We start from the raw sequence: 21719 nt of genomic DNA on the forward strand, positions 1-21719 counted from the left end.
CACACCTGCAGTCCCTCCTCGAGCCTCCCCCCGAGGGGCACTAAGATCCCCCGCCTTCCCTGTGAGTGGCACGGTCCGGGTGTGCGCCGTGCAAAGCCTTCCGGCAGGGAGAGACGTCGGTGCAGACGCGGGCCGAGGCGGCGGGAGCGGCGGGATGGCCCTGCCGGGTGAGGGGCCGGGGGCGGGAAGGGGCAGGGCTGGCGGGATCGGGGCCGGGAAGGAGGAAACGGGGAATGAGCGGCGGGGTGATGGACAGTTGCGTAGGGGGGTGGTGGGGGCTGCTCTGGGAGGGAGGGCGGGAGGGGGTACGGAGGTGGCGGGGCGGGCAAGGCCAGGGGCAGTGCAGCCTTGCGGGAGCGTCCTCTGGGCCTCCCCACGCGGTTTTGGCTGATCCAGCCCTGCGTTCCCGTCGCCTCCTCCAAAGTCAGATCCGAAGAATGCTGGTGGTCAGCCTTGGTTTTCCTTCTCGATTGTTGTTCTTGGTTAACGTAGGTGCTCCAGCAGATCGTTGTTCAAACAGACCGGTTCGGAATGGTGGTGAGGTAGGGCAGGGAGAAACACCTACGCTGTTAGCAGGGTGTTCGTGCCATTGCTGCACAGTCTTGATCCTGAGAAAAAAAAGTGTATGGTTGGAGAACAGCTGACCAAGCCTGGGCTTTGGTAAGCTACTTCTCTAGTGAAGTATAAGCTTAATAAGCTTGCTCCCATTTTAGAAGGAGTTCTTGAGGAAGACTCGTCTTTCTATTCAAAGGTTTGCAAAGCTTTTATTTTTAATTTTACGCTCTAGTGAGTGGACCAAGTCCTTAGTGTTGTGTTGGTTAATTTTCTTGAGGATTAACGAATGGAAAGGAGAAGAAATTACAAAGGGAAGCATCTAGCAATTTGTTTTAATTGTCTAAAATTTCATCTAGTCTAAACCTCAGCTTCTAACATTATTATTTAAAACCAAAAATAATAATAAAATTTCAGTCGTCAGAATTTGGTGGGAGTATTGGGTGACAATATTCTTGTCAACTGCTGGGTGTTTCTCTTGGAAATCTTGACCTACACCGGAGATTTTATAGTGTGTGCATGACTTTACTGACCTCCTTTGGATGAAATACTAAATCTTTCTTTGCCTACAGGTCAGCTCTGTAGTAGGGCTGAAGTTTACTAAGTAGTAATTTCGGAATGTTGAGACCAGTAAGGTAGCTCAGGTGATCTGGTTTTCTAGTCCCAAAGTGTAGTGAACAAGCAAACGCTGTTTTGAGTGGTTTTCTGATGTGACATTTCAAGGTACAGGCGTGCTTTTGGTTTTTGTTTTGTGACACTTCCTTCCATGTGTCTTTGAAATAGGCAGTCATGCAACAGGCACTTGAATACTGAGTTAATAGACCTTTAAGGGGATATGTAATACTAAGGTTTTGGGATCTGCAGAAAATCATGTGTTATAATGGAATGTATGTTTTTATTTCTTGGCTTTCCAGTGCTCTTTAGGGCATAGACCAGTGAGTCATCCAGATTTCCAAGTTAGTTTTTTCAACCTTGGGTTGAAGGTTTCTCTGTTATTTTGAGTAGAATTTTCTAAAGACAATGCTTGTCTCAGTAAATCATAGTTTAAATTCCTGGCATTGATGTACTCCCTTTCTAGTTCTCTAATTTCTGTAATAGATTTCTTATTATGTTTGATTATTTATTTATTTAAATACATTAACAAGCTATTCAGAAGACACTTTATAACTATTTAAGTCACTGAAGTTTTGTTGGAAGATAGAAGGGCATCCTTTGCTTTTGGAAATTCGATTGTGACATTCATTATGAATAGGCTCAGCTGTTTAAAAATCATACTGATCTCTTTGAAAGGGGAAAAGTCTCTGGTGTTTCTCTTCTTCTGAATCATGTTCTACTATTTCTGTTTAACTTAACTGTGGTCTCACGTGAGAAAATTCCACACTTTCCACACCTAAAATTTGCATTATTCTGGTCCTTCTTCCTGCTTAGCAACTACAGACTTTTTTGTTACTCTCTTCACTTTATTATACATTTGCTTTCTTGCACCTCTTAATTCTTTGTATTTGGTGCCATGTTTCCTGGATTCAGAATCATTTAACAATTTGTGGACTTTTCTTTTTTTCTGTCTTTTCTGGACTGATTTTTTTTGTTTGCTTTGTTTTTTAATTGCCGTTTAAAGTCAATTCCTGTAATTAAAATATAAACCACTTCAGAGTTCCCAGTGAATGTTTGTCAATATCCATACACTGCTAGAATTTTTAGGTACACTTAGTGTGCAGTTACAGATTACTGGAATGTCAGGTAACTATTATTACTGTGCTCATACTGTAACTAAACAAATCTATAAGCTTTCAGAGAGGTGGAATAATTATTAAAATTATAATGGAAAGGTCATGATAAATCAAATTAGGATTTGGCAGTAAGTTATGTGAGTGGTTTATACTACACAGGAAAGTGACCGTAGAAATGCACTGGTTTGTCTTTCTTTAAGTTTTTCTTAACAGATATGTACTTTCATATGTACTTAATACTCTGAGTGATCACTTTTGTCTGTGTATTGACATTATCAAGCCAGATTTGAAAGAAACTTGAGGGTTCTGTTTAGCAAGACCTCATTGGTGAAATTTTCTCTTTCAGGCGGAAATAAGGATAACATCAGAGCAGGATGCAAAAAGTGTGGTTACCGTAAGTCAACAATAAACAATATGAAGTTACAGTGTTCTGTTCAATTTATGATTTTGGAACTGCCTTTGTCAGTTTTAAATACCACATTTTTAAAATTTATTTATTTCATTTTCATTCTCTGGCTTCTCACACCTGTTGCTGCTTTTGAAAACTCTTGAGTTTCTCAGAAAAAAAATTATGCTATAATATTCATATATATTACATTTGCTGTAGTAAATTACTTGAGAAAGTTTGAATTGAAAGCATCGTCTTTGATACATACTGAGATTAGCATTTGTACTTCTGAATCTCACTGCAAACAGGCAGGCACTTCAGCTCACATTAAGGCCAATCTATGTTACAAGAAAAAATAATTTAAAATCTGTGTGATCTTTTAAGCCAAGAAAACATATTTCCTTGAGCATCGTGTATTTCAAGAGGCAGTTACTTTTATTATTTACAAGTTGTGCAGTTAGCATTTAGCTCATGCTTTGCATTATGTACTGATCATACAGTGGCTACTTTCCTGATGAATGGAGAGAGGTCCTAGTGAAGATTTTAATTTGTTAATCACTAACTCTTATATTTAGAACAATGGAGGAGTAGACACTGTTTTGCAGTGAGTTATATTGAACTTTTAACACAGTGATCTAAACTGTTAGAGGTTTTTTATGAGCGTTACATAGGGAGACAGGAAAAAGTCTTGTTTCATTCTTCCACTTCAGACTTTGCAAGAAAATTTGTCACTGAATTGTTTTGTGTATGTCTTCTTCAAAAGGACCATGGATATCAATATAGATTTAGTGCTCTGTTTCTACATGCAGCAAGTATCAGAAACTTTCTGGAAGAGAGGGAAACCTGTAGTCAAATCAAACAATCCCTTTTTGTGTTCCTAAAAGCTCTGTCTTCAAGATATAGGTGTTTTGATGTGAAGAACATGAGTTTATTTCAATTACTACTTGAATTCATGCGTCTCCCAAACCATTTTTTCAATTTGTTTTATTTCACTTTATTATTCCATTAGGCTTGTTCAGCACAAGGTTTCTAACTGGTCATGATTATCAAGATGTAACTAAGAAAATTAAAAATACTAGTCAAGTAGTAACTTAGTCAGTAGTAAGTACTGGTTGTAAAGATTATAGCTCATAAGCAAATAGGATTCTGTGATTTCACTAGATGGAGTTAAAAAGAGCAGTATAACACTTGCTTTAGTTTTTTAAATATTTCACTTGATGCTTTTAGGTAGTTTCTTAGAAAGTATCCAAGACAATTAAAAATAGAAAAATAAAAGTTGAACAAAATCTTTAACAGAAATAGGAAAGAGGTCATAAAGCACGGTTAAATGGAAGAGCATTGCACAACCTGTCAAAATTCTTGGAGGTTTTTTCAAAGTAAGCCCTCTCCTACCTCATTCACAGATTCCAGCCTACCCTTTTTTCAGTTCTCAAAACCAAGTAATACAAAAGTGGATGTTCTTTAGTTTTTGATATTTTTTGCTAAACCGTAATTTTTCTTTCTTTATATTTGTTTTGTCCAGCTGGTCATTTGACATTTGAATGTCGAAACTTCCTCCGAGTAGATCCTCAAAGAGATATTGTTTTAGATGTTAGCAGCACTAGCAGTGAAGACAGTGAGGAAGAAGAACTACAGAGATTGCAGGCCATGCGTGAAAAAAAGAGTAAGATGTTTTTGTGGTTTTTTTCTTTTCAGTCATAGAATACATTGAATAGTGGTCTTCTGAAGTGTAGGAACTCTCATTTTATCCTTTTTGATAACTACTATTAGTTCTTTTAGCTTGTGATTTAATAGTAGGTCTTGTCCTTCCTACGTTCAGACTTAGAGATGTGATACACCCACTTTTTTTATTAGTATTAATTCCCGTCATAGGAAATTACTAATGTACCCATTTGGAACATCTCAAAAAGGGCTCCTAAATGCAAAAGATTATCAGACTGTTACTAAGAAACTGCTTAGGAGAAAATGATACGGATGTTCTGAGTTAATCTTTTGATTATGGCATGTAGTTTAAACATCTTATAACTAATGACAAATATGACAATTTCTCTCCAGCTTCTGAGTAGGATTTTGACTGAAACAGCTAGTAAATTGGAATTTAAACATTTATCTTTGGAGAATTACTCTTCTATGTTTGGAAGGTGTGAGTATGAATTGTTTGTCAGAGAGAACAGATGGGCTATTTATCAGGTGCTTGAGTTCATTTGAATTTGGACTTCAAAGAAGTAGTTCCCCGAAGTAAGAAGGAGAGGTTACTACACCATAGCATGTTTTAAGTGAATGAATGTTCTTTTTCTCTGCCAAAACATCATGTTCTGTTCTGTTGCTCTCTCATTCCAGACCTGACATTTAGTTCCTACTGAAGATGCTGTTTAGGGAGAGGGGAAAGATAGAGCCTTGTAGTTTGCTGTACGCTTCAAAAGAAACGGGTAGTCTGCTTGACAAGAGTGCTGAATTGGTACTGCAACGGTCCTTTCTTGGGACAAGTCTCTTTGAAAAAACTAGTTCCCACTTACGTATTTCTGAATGTAAGGATTGGGGGTTTTTTAGCCCTAACTGATTGAAGATGGATACCTGCAGGGAAAGCAACTGATCTTCTGATATCTATATTTATTATATTTATTATATATTATATATATATATATTATATTTATTATATTTTCTTTCTCAAACTGTGGCTGCTAAGGAGACATGTATCTCTAACTGTCAATAATCTAGGCAGAATTTTGCCATTTTCAAGTGGCCTCATCTCAAGGTTTTTGCACTATTTTCTTAAAAAAATACTGAGTGTTTGTTCGCCCATTCTTGTTTATGTTTTTTAATTGCTCCAAAGATAATTTGCTTTTTTAATTCATATTGAATTCTTTCAAATTTTGCTCCAGAACATACAGACCAGTAATTTGTATTTGTGGTAGCAAATGTATCACTGCACTAGTAACGTGCAGACTTTGTAGAAAGTATGATAGGAATAAGATGAAATGCTCAAAATTGACTGTTCTAAGAATAAATTATAAAGACAGTATTTTCCTGTTAACTGACATTGTAATTTATATTTATTTAGTGAATTTGCATTTGGAGAATTAAAAAATACTTTTTGAACTGGTATAGAAAAATCTAAGATCAGAAATTTCATCTCCAGTGTGATAAAAATATATTTTATAAGTGAAATGTGAAGTTACTATGCAGTACTATACAGCATTGGGGCAGGAAACAAACACAACCATATGAGGGGTAATGCTTCTGTCAACCTTTGTAGATGGTGCATGGAAAATTAATTCATTTATCTTAGTTATAGCATTGCTATTTGTGAAGTGTGAAAGGAAGATGTGTGAATGTAATTCAGGTTACATTCCTGAATATCTTAAGGGAATATCCTTTTTTTTGGTGTGTTCTAGTTAAATGGCCTGCTTTCAGACTTAGGCAATAATATGATAAGTGTTAAGACTGTTAAAATACAGAAAAACAGATATGAAAACCTGAAGCTGATGTCAACGTATAGGAAAAGTTACAACTTCTTGCTAAGTTTTACAGGCCTTCCTTCCTTCTTAGTACTTAGATCAAGGTCATTACAATGTAAGCTGTGTATAAAAATCTTGCCACTCTGCAAAATGTTTCTGAAATTGTTGCACTAGAGCAGAATTTGGAGGAAGGAAAAGATAACCTTTTCACAGGAATTTTGTAGTAACTTTACATTGCTATTGAAGCCACTCTTTTAATTCTGATCTAAATTCAGACAAGTGCTTTTTAAAATGTAACTTTTTACCCATAGATTTAAATGAAGAGGAAGAAAAAAAGAAACAAAAAAGAAAAAACAAAGAGAAGACAAAAAGACTAAGGAAAAGGTAACTCGTATCACACAGCTGTTTTCATTTCAAAACACAACTTCAGAAATATTTCTGATGCGTGGGTTGTCTCTCAGAAGGTATTGCTTCTTTTTATGCAGCTTGATTTGCAAGTACATCTTTGGTTTGAAAAGTTTCCTCTTTTGCAGTGAGAACTTGTTTGTTCTTGGATTAATGGTAAAGTCATGGGCTTTTAGCTGTGTAGTTAGGATCATGGAAGTTTTGAAAACTGTAGTAAGCTGGAGGTCTGCAGATGGCAGAAAGCAATGTTCCCTCTGACTGGAGAAGGCTTCCTGCACTTTAGAGACCCTAAGATTCTTTGCGTGCACACATTGCACGCACACACATGCAGGCACACACATGCTCTGAGTAACATGCAATTATCAAAAGGAAAACTTCTGTAGTTTTACTTGGCATCTGTTGAGTTTTAGTGCACCTGTCAGTGTAGAAGCCTAAAAAAAGTATTATTATGAATCTGAGTTCTGACCTGATGATTGATTGGTTTGTCTTTTAAGATGAAAGTAATGGTTAATCATTAGGACTGTTGATAAGACAATATCCCAGGAACTGCCCTGGGAGCTATAAAATGTGTAATGTATTTGGAGACCACAATAAGATATTTTTCAGAAATAAAGAAACAGGATTTAATTCTGGTTGTACTGACATTTTTTTCCTTCTTTATTTACATCGTGTAGCTCTGACTTCCACTTTTGAAGACAGTATTTACACTTACAAAAAAGAAGAATAGAAAAGAGTCAGTTTGGCTGTCGGTTTTCATGCAAGTAAATAATAGTTGATCATGTAAACAATAGCACGAAACTGCCCTTCTGAGTACTCATGATTACTTCATGACTATTTTATGTGTATAATCACTCATCATTGGTTAGAGACCAATACTACCAGCTGCAAGAGCATCCAAATTTGTCATACCGAGTTTCTCTTAGATTTTTGCATTGGAGGAATAAATTAAGATTTTTTTGAAGGCATTACTCTTACATTGTTATTGATCATGTGGTATTTTAAAAGCTGGAAACTCTATCTTGCTGTCATACTTTATTTTCTGTTGATCTGTACTTCTAATCTTTTTCTTCTTGAAGACTGAAAAAACATACAACTTGCCTATTCCATAGTTTTTTAATCTGTATTATAAACATACAAAAGTCTTATTAGGAAAGTCATCATTGAAGTTGAACATGCAGACTGAGATATCATAAGCTTTTCAGTGGATGCTACTGTGCAAATTCTACACCAAATTTTATTTGTAACATATAAATAGTGACATTTTAAAAAAAAATTATCGTGGCATTTTCCTTCTTTATTAAATATTAATCTATATTATTTTTTTCATTAGATCTTCCGCATCAAGTTCAGTTGAAGAGGAGGGGCCAAAGTCAAAAAAACAAAAATCACATAAAAAAGAAAGGGAAAAGGGGAAAAAGCATAAATCTAAGAAAGAAAAGCATCATAAAAAGGAGAAAAAGAAGAGACGAAAGGAGAAAACTTCATCTTCTGACAGTTCAGACAGTTCAAGTAGTGACTAAGATGCTGGTCTATTTTTGTGTTCACTTCTGCAGAGAAGGTGATTTTCCTTTCATATCAAATTTATTTATGCTTTGCAGTGCTGTTTTAAAAGGGGATATATGTATATTTTTGAGAAATCTATTTGCATACATCAGTGCTTCAAATTATTAGATGGACCATTTAGGAAAAAATTTCAAGTTTATTAGTACTAAACCATGTAAGTTTAACTAGTTCTTCACTCTTATTCTTAGTTCAGTTATGAGTAATTGTGTTTGTAATCCCTTACAGTAGGATATGGTAAACTTCAGTTTGCAAACTTATGTGTAGAAAGATACAGACTTAAATATGCTTAATGTCAGAATGGTTAAATCTAATCTGGAAATTCAAGTGAGATTTTCTGTTATCCTTTAAATAAATGTATGTTTTACATAGCACTTTCTGCTTCCATCCATTAATCAGTAAGTGCAAATATGAAACAGGTCCTGAGAAGGGAGGAACGGGCAATGAGGAGCTAAAAAAGATTGAGCCTTCAAAATTATCTTCAAAAATTGATCTAGTCTTAGACTGTGAAATACATGTACATGTTCTTTTGGCAGGATCACTGTAAGCAAGCTGAAAACAAACAAGCAAACAAAAACCATTAGTTTTTCTAAGTCCTTTCTGCTTGGGTTTTGTTCTTTCACAATTATGACCATTTCATCTTTGACACATAGACCAGCGCACGCGCACGCACAAACACACACATATATCTCAAAACAAGATTTCTAATATTAAAACTTTAGCTATTTCTTCATTCCTGTCAATTCTTATTAGCTTCAGTTTGCATGAATTGCACTTTCAAGGGTAAACCCTGACGTAACTGCTGCTGTTGTACAGGCCCAAGATGTTGATTGTATGTCAGCTACTCAGCAAGCACCAAAGCTCTTACAGTATGAGGGTGATGCCAGTACAAACAAGAAGTGCCATTCCCTGTCAGCTATCTTCTATAAGTGATAAAGACATCTGAAACAGGCTATTTAGTGGAGTTAATTTAAATGTCAGCATAGTACTTAAGATGTGACTTATTTACAGTTTTCTGTGTAAGCTAAATATTTGTCCTACTGAGAAAGTATACTATGAACAAGAATGATTACTCCTTATTTATCTGTATTGTATATAAGTATTCATGAGGCTTTAACCTAGTGTAATAGTATGTAAAATATCCTTGCAGAATTTTGACCATCAGAGAATTTCAACAAAGAATAAAGTTGAGCTTTAAGAAACACATTGTATATGGTACTAGTTGTCCAGGAGAAGATTTAGGCTGGAAATTGGCAGAAACTTTCTTTACATCAAAGAACTGCAGTCTTAAAAGAGCAAGAAATAAAACTTCTGAAAGAAAGAGCTTAGTACATGTAATGGCTCAAAGATATGCTTGCATGAGACAGCAACAGGTTACAAATAAAAACATGCTCTCTTGGACACCAGAATTCGCATTACACTGGTACTTAAGTACATTTAAAAAGAAGGGAGAAAATATAAATATCACACCAAGAAAATTTACAGATGATACAAAATAAGGTGAAGACTCAAAGTGCTACTGAGGAGAAGACTGATAGCTTAAAGCCAGACAAGTTCAGACAGGAAAATGGAAAATATCTAAGACTGGCAATATGAGGCTAGATCTGAACAGCAGATTATGCATATGCTAGGAACAGCTGTGGAACAATTTAAAGTCAGTGTTAGAACTCTTGCCACACTATGATCCACAGAAGATATCTCCTGCTCACTTGCATTTAGCCAAGCTCAGTTTTTTTGAAGCAGAAAAGGAAGGTTCTGCTGGTAAAGGGTAGGTTTTGCTGCCTGTCAGTCAGTGCCTTCAAGATTCTAGAACTACTTCCCAAAATAATGCTACAAATCTCCTCACTGAAGTAACTCGGGACTAAGTGAGCAGAAATACATCTTTCATTAGCTTCTGTTGCTTCTTGTTCATGAAGCTGGACAATGGATAGGATACCTCTTACATAATAAGGAATCTCACCTTTACACTGACAAAAGACCAATCGGTATTTAATGCATCATTGTACAGTTATTTCTGGGATGGAAATGGGATAGAAGTTGGGTCTTATGTTTTTTCTGTTTTCCAATGGAGATTTTCTAGGTTTTGATTAGAAGAAAAGAATGCTAGAACAGAAAATCCTTATAGAAAATCCTGGGGCTTTGGAACAGAAATACTCAAATGGCAGATGACTACTCTTTGCCACATCAACCAGCATTTCCATCAAATGTCACAATTCCTCTTCCAGCAGGAACCAAAATTTTGTAAAAATCTTCGGTAGAGATGACTTCTGCAGGTTTTTTAATAGAAGGTGTTAAAATATTTCATCTGCAGGAAATCAGCAGGGAATTGCCTTCCTCAGCAATTACCAAAAAACTATTAGTTGGTAGCAACAGAAATATCCCTTAATTCTCCAATACTTTTGTCTTTTGGAAGTTGTATGAAGGTTAAGTCACAATAACAGAAATGCTTAAATTGTAATACAGAAATGAAAGATGGGAAACCAGCAATAAGGATTATAGTATCAGGTATTAACAACTACGGTTTGGGTGAGGTCTTTTGTGCTGTGGCTAGATATCACCATCCATTTGCACTGAAAGAAGAGAATTCATCTGTTTTTTGGTATTTTTTTGTGCAAACACTGATGGAAAAATACTACTGCAGACTTAACATTAGATTTTGCTCTTGATAAATGACATGATCTTGGAAATCTGTTATATTTGACATTTCTTCACTGGGAAAGTAGTACAGCACTAGGGCAGGTTGTTCAGGAAAGCTGAAGAGTTTCTATCTTCAGAGGTTTTCAGGACTCAAAAACAGTCACTTGGATTGAGAGGGCATATTAAATGGTGAGGTGCTACAAACACCTAGCTGCAACCTTTAGGTAGTCCCTCTTTCCATCTCTATAAGGCAGAAGCATTCATGTTTCACAGGAATACTGGAAAAATATTGAGTGATGCCAATACGAATAATCCTGTTCAGATGGGAACCTTTAGGACTAAGAGAGTAAAATTATGTTGCTCTTTTTTGTTTTGTTTTTAATTTAGCTATACTGAGATATTCATTTGGGTGGTATTCTGTTTGTAATGAAATCATACATCAACAGCATACTCTGGCGTCCAGTACTTACTGCAATATTAGTAGACAGTTAAACTGTCTCTCCTAGTCAGTTAATCAAATACTTAGTAAAATTCAATGTGCTGCTTCACAGTCTGTCATGACCAGGAAAGACTGATGTTATACTTTTGCTTGGGACTGGTCAAAGAACTCAAATCTTTTGCAGCCACGTTTCCCAAGTAAGCTCAGTATGGGTTAAGAGGCTATCTTCTGGAGGCTTTTTTTTTTAAATATCTTGATCAACCTTGACTGGGATTTGGGTAATCAGCTGAGCACCGCTTAGAGGGGATGTCACTCTGGCCATTGCTTTGCAAATTATATCTAATTTAGAAGTGACTAGGAATCCCAAATCGAACATAAACCATTTGGTCCATTCTCAGATGTCTAGACTAGATCCAAAATAAAATTTAGTGGGTCTTAGGCAAATTGAGGTGTCACAGAACAAAACTTTTAATTCTGAAAATTCAAGACCTTCACCCTTTTACATTCATGATACTTGTTCGTGTGTAAAGAAGCTGGTGCCTTATTGCAAGTTTAATTTTTCTTGTTTGCATATTGATGCATTAGACCTGGGGTCTAAAAAAGCATGATGTGGGTGCTTATATTAGGTGTACTTGGAAGGGTTTTGGTAGCAGGGGGGTTACAGGGATGGATTCTGTGAGAAGATGCCAGAAGTTACCCCTGTGTTGGACAACACCAGTTCCAGCTGGCTCCAAGATGGACGCTCCACTGGCCAAGGCCAAGAGCATCAGTGATGGTGGTAGGACCTCTGGGATAATATATTTAAGAAAGAGTGAAGCCTGCTGTACAACGGCATCAAGGAGAGAGGACTGAGAATATGTAAGAGTAACAAATTGCAGACAGCAAGGTCAGTGAAGAAGGAGGGGGAGAAGGTGTCCCATGGTGAGGCAGCTGCCCCCTATGGTCCACGGAGGTCCACAGTGGAGTAGAGGTCCACCTGCAGATCATGGAGGATCCTGTGTTAGAGCAGGTGGATGTGCCCAAAGGATGCTGTGATCCTGTGAAAAGATGGTGCTGGAGCAGGCTCCTGGTAGAACTTTTGGCCCCATGGAGAGAGGAGCCCAAGCTGGAGCAGTTCATGAAGAACTGCAGGCTGTGGGAAAGACTCGTGTAAGAGAATTTCATGGAGGACTGTGTCCCACGGGAAGATCCCACGTTGGAGCAGGGAAGGAGTGTGAGGAGGAAGGGATGGCACAGACAACGAATGCCTGATGAACTGACCACAACCTCCATTCTCCATCCCCCTGTGCAGCTCGGGGGAAAAAGCTAGAGAAACCAGGAGTGAAGTTGAGCCTGGGGAAAAGGGAGGGGTGAGGGAAAGGTGGATTTAGATCTGTTCTTATTTCTTCTTATCCTACTCCACTGTTAATTGGCAATAACTTAATTTTCCTGAGTCAACTTGGTTTTGCCCATGATGATAACCAAATTGTTGAGCGATCTCAGTGTCCTCAACCCACGAGCCTTTCATCATCCTTTTCTCCCCCTGTCCAGTTAAGGAGGGGGAGCGATATATCAACTTTGGTGGGCATCTGGTGGGCAGCCAAGGTCAACCCACCACAGTGCTCTCAAAAATATTCCATTAAGCTTGTTGTGTTTTCTGTTATATTTCTCATATCTTTATATTTTTGTCTAGTTTACTGTATTCCCACTGATTTTCTGTCTTGATGTCTGTGGAGTCTCTATACCTGCTTCAAAGACAATAAATTTTGGGCTATGTAGTAAACATCTCTTATAGTAGTCCATTGCCACAGTCTAAACAGCTCTTCAAACTTGTCAAAGTCCTTTAATTTATACTCATCTGCTTACCTTATATTGAAAAATGAATGGCTCTATATTGTATCTCATCCAAAATAAGCCTGCTATGGGATGAACAGTTAACAGGGACAATCTTGTACGTATTGTATAAGTTAAGATGCAGATTTTGCATGCTAATTTTTCATATTGGGTTAGCATGCAGCCTGCAATATGTATTTGCTCTCTACTTCTGTATGCTTGTATTTTGCTTCTACTCTGAAAAATTTAGACTTTACACTGAATATATATATTTGACTTCTCAGACTGTTATTTTTTATGACATGAAATATCTGAAAACCTGGAGCTGCACAGGGTTTTAGTAAAAAAAGACTTAGTGGAACTTGTCATATTTGGTAGGTACGGGAATTTTTGCTTCTTGTTTCCTACCCTGCAAAAGAATTATGGTGCCTTTAACCTATAACATTTTCAACTAAACTATTCAAACCTTTAGAAGGCAATTATTGCTTTCCTCTATATTCTCCCTAACTTGCTTGTTTCCATGCATTCAGGAGGTCACCAATGTGAAGTTGTCTTTTTTTTTTTTTTTGGTAATACTTGGAAAATAAACAAATAAAAGAATGGTTGTAAATCATCTCTTAAGTGATTTGCATATCATTTTATTGTGGGAGCATTTAAACTTTGATGCCCTGTTCCATTAAACTAAATTGTAGTAATATCATTAACTTTCTTTTACCGACCTGATGTTCTGCGGCTTAAAAAGAGTTTGTTGCCTTTTGAATTTTAGTGCTCTGCATTCCTAACTAAACCAACTTATCCCTTAACACCTCTTCAATTCAGATACTTACCAGGCCTTGGTTCACGCCACTATCTGTTAAAAGGTAACTGAGGACATTCCATTCACCCTTGATCATCAGTGTTCCTTAAGTGGCCATAAAGCTTGGGAATTACAGCATGTGTCCATTAGGATTAGTAGAAGGTATAATAAAGACGAAAGGCTTGAGATAAGCTGCTTAATTGCTTAGAAGTATAGAAAGGCTTCAAAATGAGTAAAGACTGAAATTTTAATAGTCTTTAATTCAGGAAGAAAAGACACTGCTGAATTTTCCAGAATAACAAAAGGTACTAGGATGCACATATTACTGTACACTTCAATACAGTGCAATGCAAGTCTATCCATCACAGAATCTGATCAAGTTGTGCAACTCACTGTGATATGACTGATGTCAAGATTTGTAAAATGAATTAAAATGTTTATACATTTGTCTAATTAATGTATATTCCATTCCAACAGGCATGGTTAAAATACAGAGATATAAGCTGTCACATAATTTGTTATGTTAAATTCTGTGTGATGATGTGTGAGCAGGTACTCAGCTAGACACATTACTGCTTACTCTGCCCATCTTCCTTTCAAATTAATTGTTGAAAAAAGGTATCACTCTGACCACCTATGGGTATTTCTCTCTGTGTACCAATATTGCAAGACTTCTAAGTCTTGTGTAAAAGTTTCTTTCTCCCTTCCTCTCTCATGGTATCGCTGCATATTCAGTCTTGCATTCATACCCCTTATTTTTGGCATTAATGTCTTTTTCACTTATGAACAAAAGTTAATTGGTTAATTGTAACTACTGATTGTATTCCTAGACAATATTTTTAATATCCATTAGACATCAGGAGTTGTTTTTCCAAAGTTTTAACACTTGCAAAACCTAGCGTACCTGTGGGGATGGAGTCATGGAGCATATCTTGGTTTGAGACTCCTAATGAAAACATGTCAGTGCTGCCTATTACAGAAAACAGCTCTGATTAATGAGGACAATGTTAATGAGAAATGTGGAGAAGACTTCAAAGAATTAACTTTGAAAAAATACTGTGCTATGGATTTTAATTCCATTCTTCTTAAAAATGCGTTTGTTCTCACAAGCACACAGTTTCGTGAGTGCGTAGGGATCTCCCCAGTTTAGGTGCTTAAGAATATGTATGCTTAAGAATAGTTCAGGACCTGAAATCTTCAAACACATTGCAGTTACCTGTTTCTGTGCTATTTAAAGAATTTAGCCATGCTAAATTCAGATGGAATTAATTTTGGAAACTCACGAGTTCCATAAGGGCATTTTAAATTTATTTGTCCTCATTGCATTTAAAATATTTATTTCTTGGCCTGATTATTCAAAAATGGATTTTCTCTCTGGGGGAGTGAAAGGTGAACAGACCAGTCCAACCTGGAAAAAACTAAAAGACTCTGCTTTATCTGACTGACAAGAAAAATATCCTTCCAGAGAAATGCTGGAAGCTCAGTTACATGAATGTCTAATCTGGGAGTGGTGTGGCTCTTCTGGAAGAAAAAGTCCTGCCTTCTGTTCCTGGTAATTAGATCTGAATTTTTGGTCTTTGCTATAAACAGTATGTTAATATTTCTGACAGTGTGGGCTTTTCCACCCTTTCTCAGCAAACAGCAGGAGAAAAACTTGGTAGAAAAATGGGTCAGATCAAACTTTTTAGTTGCCAGATACAGTTCAGTGAACAGCTATCCCTAACAAACTGCTTTAGGGGGTGTACTAATATCCCACCAAAAAACTGACAATGAATTTAACTGTATGGGTGTTTCCTGTGGCAAGGACACAACAACCTCCTTACCAGCATTAAACCTTTGTTTTGGTTCTTTTGACATGCTGGGTCATGGTGGAATAAAGGGCTATGAGTCACTATTATTGACTACAAGGGTATGCTGACGTGCACAGTAATGACAGATTGCTATGGCTTTCATAGTGTTGCAGTCTAGCACAAGTTTATTTGTGGTGTCTTGCCTATCATCTTGAAATATCAGTACATTGAGTCTACCTATTCATATCTACTGCTTCTACTAGCTGTCATTTTAGTATTTATATATGCTCCATATTTTTTATCTTTCTAAACATACTTCTTGAAATGGAAATATTATCAAAACTTTGTGTAGTACTCTGACAGCAAAATTAGCAAAACACAGTCCAGCAATACAACTAGAAACATAACAATATTTAATTAAATAAAAAACTTTATTAACAATGTAAATTGTTTAATATCTTACAGTCTCAGATGATTCTGGCATGCCTTATAAGTTTTAGACTTAGTGATATGCAGACACCATGCTTTGAATTCTATTGGAAACAAAATGGGTTGGTGTTGTGTTTTACATTGTTTATTTTAATACCTCCTTTTAATAAATTATTTATTTTTTCCAAATGCTTGTAGATATACTATTGACTTAAAAGGAAATCTGTTGCTTCTATGCATTGTACAGTATGCAGTTATTATGATTCCTCTGTATTTACAGTCCTAACTATTTTCATTTATGATTTGTGTATCATAAATTAAGATACTTTTCTATGAAGCTTTTAAATTGAGATATATTGGAAGACTAAATATAAATGTGAGCACAAAAAGCAACTGGAGATTTTGGCAAATTCTGTTACAATACGGTTTGAATGTTTTAGAACTTTAATACTTTTGCTGTTAAATAGTTTTCTATGCTTAAAGACTGTTAAGAGTATGACCAAATATTTCATTATGATACTAAGAATACTGTACTATGCACAAACTTTTAGCAGCAATTCAAACAATTAAAAAAACCTCTTAAAATTATCTATGAACCATAATTCATGTGTCTTCTTTGAGCAATTGAAAGTAAGCATGCAAAACATACTTTAAAAAGTTTTAAATATGCTAGATCTATTCCACAGCTGTTTTTGATCACCATAATTTTACACTGTGAAATCTCTTATTTGAAGATGAGGAGGGAGCAGAAGAGCAAAATGAATAGTGTAGTGTAGAAAATGTACTTTATAAGCAAGAGGAGCAATGTTCATCTTTTCAGTGGTCAAATAACAGTGGTTTAATTAAAGTCATGATCTTCTTGGTGCTTCTGTGCTTAATCTTCTAACTTGAGACAAGACAACACAATCCAAAGAATCTTCGCTTCCGTCGTCTTACCAATGGATATGGAGTCAAGTTTAGGAGGCTGCTATCATCTGTGATGAAAAATCCCACATTATAACACAAGCATGTAAATGCACAAAAGAGATTATATCATTTATGTGTCCTAACAGCACCTACATATCTCAGAATCACAGAACCATTTAGGTTGGAAAAGTCCTTTGAGATCGAGCCCAACCTTTGATCAATCCTTGTCAATTAGTCAATTAGCCCTAAGTGCCATGCACAGTCATTTCACCTCTAGGGATGGTGACTTCACCACCTCTATAGGCAGCCTATTCTAATCCTTGAGAACCCTTTCCATGATGTAATAGGTCCCATAGTTCAAGGCATAGAGCAAATAATAATAATCCAATATTTGTATTTAAGTCTTACAATGCTAATTAACGGGATCTCCATAATAATAATACAACAGACATTTTGGCAAGAACACTAGTTCAGTGAAGAAACCTAAATGAAATCACACCTTCACCGCTGGGATACCTGAGCCACAATATTCCTGCCTGGATTAATAATGTATAAGTAGCTTGAGATCTTGCAGACATGCAAGTTTGGAAATGTCAATCCTAAAGTAAAATTCTGGCTTAATTTAAACATAAAAATCTCCACTATTGAGTGGCCATTTGTGCATACTGGGAGAATTTCCATTTAAAACTGGAACACAGGAACTTCTTGGCACATCGAGATACAAAAACATTTGCCTGGGAAAGTTACCACTTGTTAGCTTTCTACCTTTTATATTAATTCCTTCTAAATTAATACAAAATGTATGTATTAGTGCCTATAGATTAACTCACACAGTGTCAGTGAGCTACCTCACAAATTTAGAGTTCACTTTGAATTTGAGCCATCTTCAAGTGTGGTTTCAGGCTAAGATCTATGCCTCATCATATTCCTATTCTGGTTACATCAGTGATGTGGTTTGATTGTAGAGTATAGACACTACTGTAACACAAATACTGCACTACAAGAACATAGCTAAGAGATCATTTAATACTGTGACTCAGTCTTACAAACTACAACAGTAATTTTCCTGCTGTCACTTCAGAGAATTTCATACATAAAAACCTGGTCTGTGAGCAGTCAGTAACATTATGCAAAACTTTTGTGAGCTTGCCATCTTAACTCCATTCTGGCTGTCACCGAAACCAACAGCAAAATACTCATTTACTGAGAGCAGGATTGGTCATTTGCAAAGATCAACACATTAAATGGCATTCATTCATCTCATAATCAATAGTTGTGATTCATATAAATATCAAAATTGCAGTCCAGACCATATTAATTATCTGTAATGTTGGTTTTTTCTATTTACTTGTACTGTTATGTAGCTTTCATTAATTACAGGTCTTGGATTATTTCAAAAATTTTAAGTACTGTATGAATAATGAGTATGACTGTCCATTCCTGAGGCATCCATTCTCAGAGGTCATCTGTAAACTATCATCACAGTTGGAGACTGTGAGAGCTGCAAAAACACCATTTAGGATTACCTGATTCTGGAGCATGACTCAGAGCTTTTAAACTCTAGGATGTTTCCTATCCTGCTGCACAGGTGGTCAGTGATATTCTGATCAGTGTTGAGGGGCAGTCTGGACACCAGGCAGCAGAGAAGAATTCTGTGCACCTTTATCTCTGTTCTGAACTCAGGTTCTCTATGCTTTACATCCCCTCAATTTGTCTTTTCCTTCCTTATTTCCAGCACACTCCTTTCTTCTAGGATAGGCATAGACTTTTTGTCACTTTTCCAGGCTCTACAGTGGTAAATACGTAGCAATTGCCTTTTTCCTTTCACATGGTTTTCCATCAAGCCATCCTGCCATGAACTCCTATTTGTATAATGAACCCAATTATTTCATATTCATCTATTACTGTATTACGATGAATGCAAGACTGTTTAGTTACTTGGGACAAGATCTGGGACACATTAGGCATACGTCATTGGCTGCCACTGTGCAAAACTACATGGCCTTTAAGAAATACCCATTTATCAAGAAGAAATCAAAAAGGGAAACCATTATCTTTTTAATGTCATTCTCACGAACAAAGAGAGTTCCTGCAGATGTGAAGTATTTAACACTGCTGGACAACAACACGAAGGCCCATCGCTAAATACATGCATAGGCTGGAGATCCTTACAGCTGGCTACTGGGAAAAGCAACTGTTAACAATCTCAAAGCAAGTAGCTTTTCTGCATAGAGTCAGTGGCATGTCACAGAACATACAAGCCTTGCAGGGGTGAGGCAAATGCCATCACTCAGTAGGATCCCTTTAGACCTTCATTGCCTTTGAAAAAGAAGAACTCCTTACACAGGGAATTAGTTGTGCTTCTGCCTTCATGTCACCAGGAAATGTCTATTATTTTATGTATAGATGCTGTTTCTATAAAATTCCAGAATACGCATGTGAAACTCGAGAGGCCAAAGACCACATACTAAATTTGGGCTCCAATGAATCAGTAGGGAAGAGACTTTGCCTAGACTTTTCTTCTTGTTATTGCTATGAAAAACTCCTAGATTTTTTGTATTTAACAGAAGTCAAAACCTTTAATTATCGTAATTTTCCTTACATGAAGAAAATTAAAACCTACCTTGATTTTTCAGTGGTAAAGGCATAGTCTCCCTGAGTTTGCTTAAAAGGTTTTTCATTTCTCTCATATCTCTGTGGATACAACAGTTAAAAGAGAGACAATAGAACGGCAGTTGAAGACTGAATGGGGAGTGGCTCACAGTATAGCTTTATATATGCTGAAATAATGGAGCAATAAATACAACAGTCTTATAACAAACGTGGGTAGAGCCTTCCTAAATCTTCGTTCGCAAAGCCTAGCCACGATGATGAAATACAACAATCAATTGGGCAAGCATTCGGTTTCCAAACATATATCAGAAGATGTATACCAAAAGAAAGGGCAATAGATTTAATAAGGGAGCACTTTCACACTACCCTGATACTAAACTAGTTGTTTCTGATTCAAATTTATGATCTATTCTGACACTTGAGTTATTAAATGACTTGGTGGGCATGATGTGATCCCAGTGACAAAATACACAATATTCCATAAAATTATCACAAGCTAGTACTAATGTCAACTTTGTACTCCTTGTCAACATCTTGTAGCTTATGCCATGAATGTGTTTCACTGTTTAGAAGAAAATTATAATATATGTAGCTAATCCATGATACTTCAGTTCCCTGCACATTAAATGGCAATTTAAAAAACAGGGCTGTCACTCCCACCTATCTTAGGAGGACTCTGGCATTAGTTTTTCTAAAAGGCAGATGATGGAAAATATGATAACAAAATATTATCTCCAAAGCAACCTACATAAGGATATGTTTTGAATGTGGCCAGACATTTCAAAAAGGTTCTTGTTTTACTGGTAGACAGCAGACCAGCAATTCTGTGTGCAAGCTTGTAATGTCTTAATGCTTTCAGGATTTAAAACCAATGTGGTCTTGCTTCATTCATCTACATATAAAATAGTTCTTAGAAATGAAGCCATGTGACTAGTAAAAAATTGCTCAGTTCTATTCTCCAAGTTATGTTCTCAGTAGAAAAGAACTTTGTTTTATGTAAATAAGCATGATAACCATTCAAATCTCAGCATCAGATTAATATGCAAAGCCCTCGAAATAGGAATTTTTGCAAAGAAATGTTGGCCATCAAGGTTACTCTCTACTAAAGGGTCTCATTTTCGTTTTTCAACTGCATAGTTAAGAGGGTAACCTACGGATTATGTTCCTCTCCCCTCCTAAGGCTTTTGCACTCAACATTATGGGCAAAAATGAACTAGATTCAGTGCTTTTGAATTAGGAACGCAGAACAGGAGTCCAGCAGATTTCAGGTACAAAATCTGAAACCACTCAAGATGAGGCAAAAGCTGCTTCTTTTAGAGAGCCTGGCCCACCAGCAATATAATTTTGCCCTCTTTTTTTGACAGTTACCTTCTGGTAATTAGCCTAATAAAGCATGTCACTCGTCTTAGCCTTTCTTTTAGAAGTTGTTCTGAATTATGTTAAATGTAACAGAAATGTTAAGAGGTTATTTGATTTACTTATACTTTTTATAGTAGCAACACTGTCTGTCAAATTAAAAAAGACTAAATAAACCCTAGATGGAATTTTATTTTGTTCAGTAATGAAGTGCCACACATACCTTTCAGTGTTTTCAATATCTGTGGAAACCTGCCATAGATGCTGTTGAACATCTGTTGGTGATGACATGTCTTCTAAAATAGGTACTTCAGAACTCTCTTCCACTTTAATATCTAGAATCTTGGGTGGGCCACAAGGTTCTTTTCCTTTAAAATATTTAAACAAACATGTATCCCCATTATTTATTGATTAAAATGGATACTCAGATTATATCATTGATGCCTTGAGGTTGATTTTGCACAATAAAAATGGATAGAAAGAGTACTGAATGCAAGAACTGTTCAGAAAGAGAACAGACCACACCAGAATGCTGTCATATGTTACTCTTACCGATTTCAAGGGGTTTAGTTAAACTCCAGTGGCTCACATGCAACACAGATTAAGAGCCAGAGGACAAAACAGAACAAAGTAAGTACGGAAACTACAACACACATTCTGGAAACAACTTCAGAAACTTTGACACTAAAGAACACTGCAATCCATGTCTCCTAGTACTACAGCAATACCGAGGGAAAACAAAAGACAAATATGTGAAATTTTGTACTTTGTCATTTAAAATGACTACACAGCTGCCACCACTCACAGCTCAAATGCATTGTATTCTGAGTTTCCATGTTGATGCTTAC

The 21719-nt window shown here is 36.4% G+C and overlaps 2 protein-coding genes across 3 annotated transcripts in view; one reads left to right on the forward strand and one right to left on the reverse strand.

Annotated features, from left to right (window-relative positions):
• Positions 1-30: 30 nt before the first annotated feature.
• Positions 31-16394, forward strand: SREK1IP1 (SREK1 interacting protein 1). 2 transcript variants are annotated; one of them, XM_051788333.1, is made up of 5 exons: positions 31-167; positions 2629-2676; positions 4193-4333; positions 6440-6512; positions 7864-16394. In XM_051788333.1, the coding sequence occupies exons 1-5, from the start codon at positions 155-157 to the stop codon at positions 8051-8053; spliced, it is 465 nt and encodes a 154-aa protein (XP_051644293.1). In that variant the 5' UTR covers positions 31-154; the 3' UTR covers positions 8054-16394. The 2 variants fall into 2 exon arrangements, with proteins under 2 accessions (XP_051644293.1, XP_051644292.1); XM_051788332.1 differs by lacking the exons at positions 31-167; positions 4193-4333; positions 6440-6512; positions 7864-16394 and adding exons at positions 174-446; positions 3434-4184.
• The window catches only part of RGS7BP (regulator of G protein signaling 7 binding protein), a 38074-nt gene continuing 32654 nt past the window's right edge, over positions 16300-21719 (reverse strand). The window contains exons 4-6 of the mRNA XM_051788326.1: positions 21095-21239; positions 19526-19596; positions 16300-16970 (exon numbers count right to left, since the gene is read on the reverse strand). Of these exons, the coding sequence (XP_051644286.1) occupies positions 16879-16970; positions 19526-19596; positions 21095-21239 (308 nt within the window). The 3' untranslated portion in view covers positions 16300-16878. The remainder of the gene's footprint in view (positions 16971-19525; positions 19597-21094; positions 21240-21719) is intronic.

Source organism: Manacus candei, unplaced genomic scaffold (genome assembly GCF_025592945.1).
Source record: "Manacus candei isolate 608988 ecotype Guabito, Panama unplaced genomic scaffold, ASM2559294v1 h1tg000024l, whole genome shotgun sequence".
In the NCBI taxonomy this organism is placed as follows: Eukaryota; Metazoa; Chordata; class Aves; order Passeriformes; family Pipridae; genus Manacus; species Manacus candei.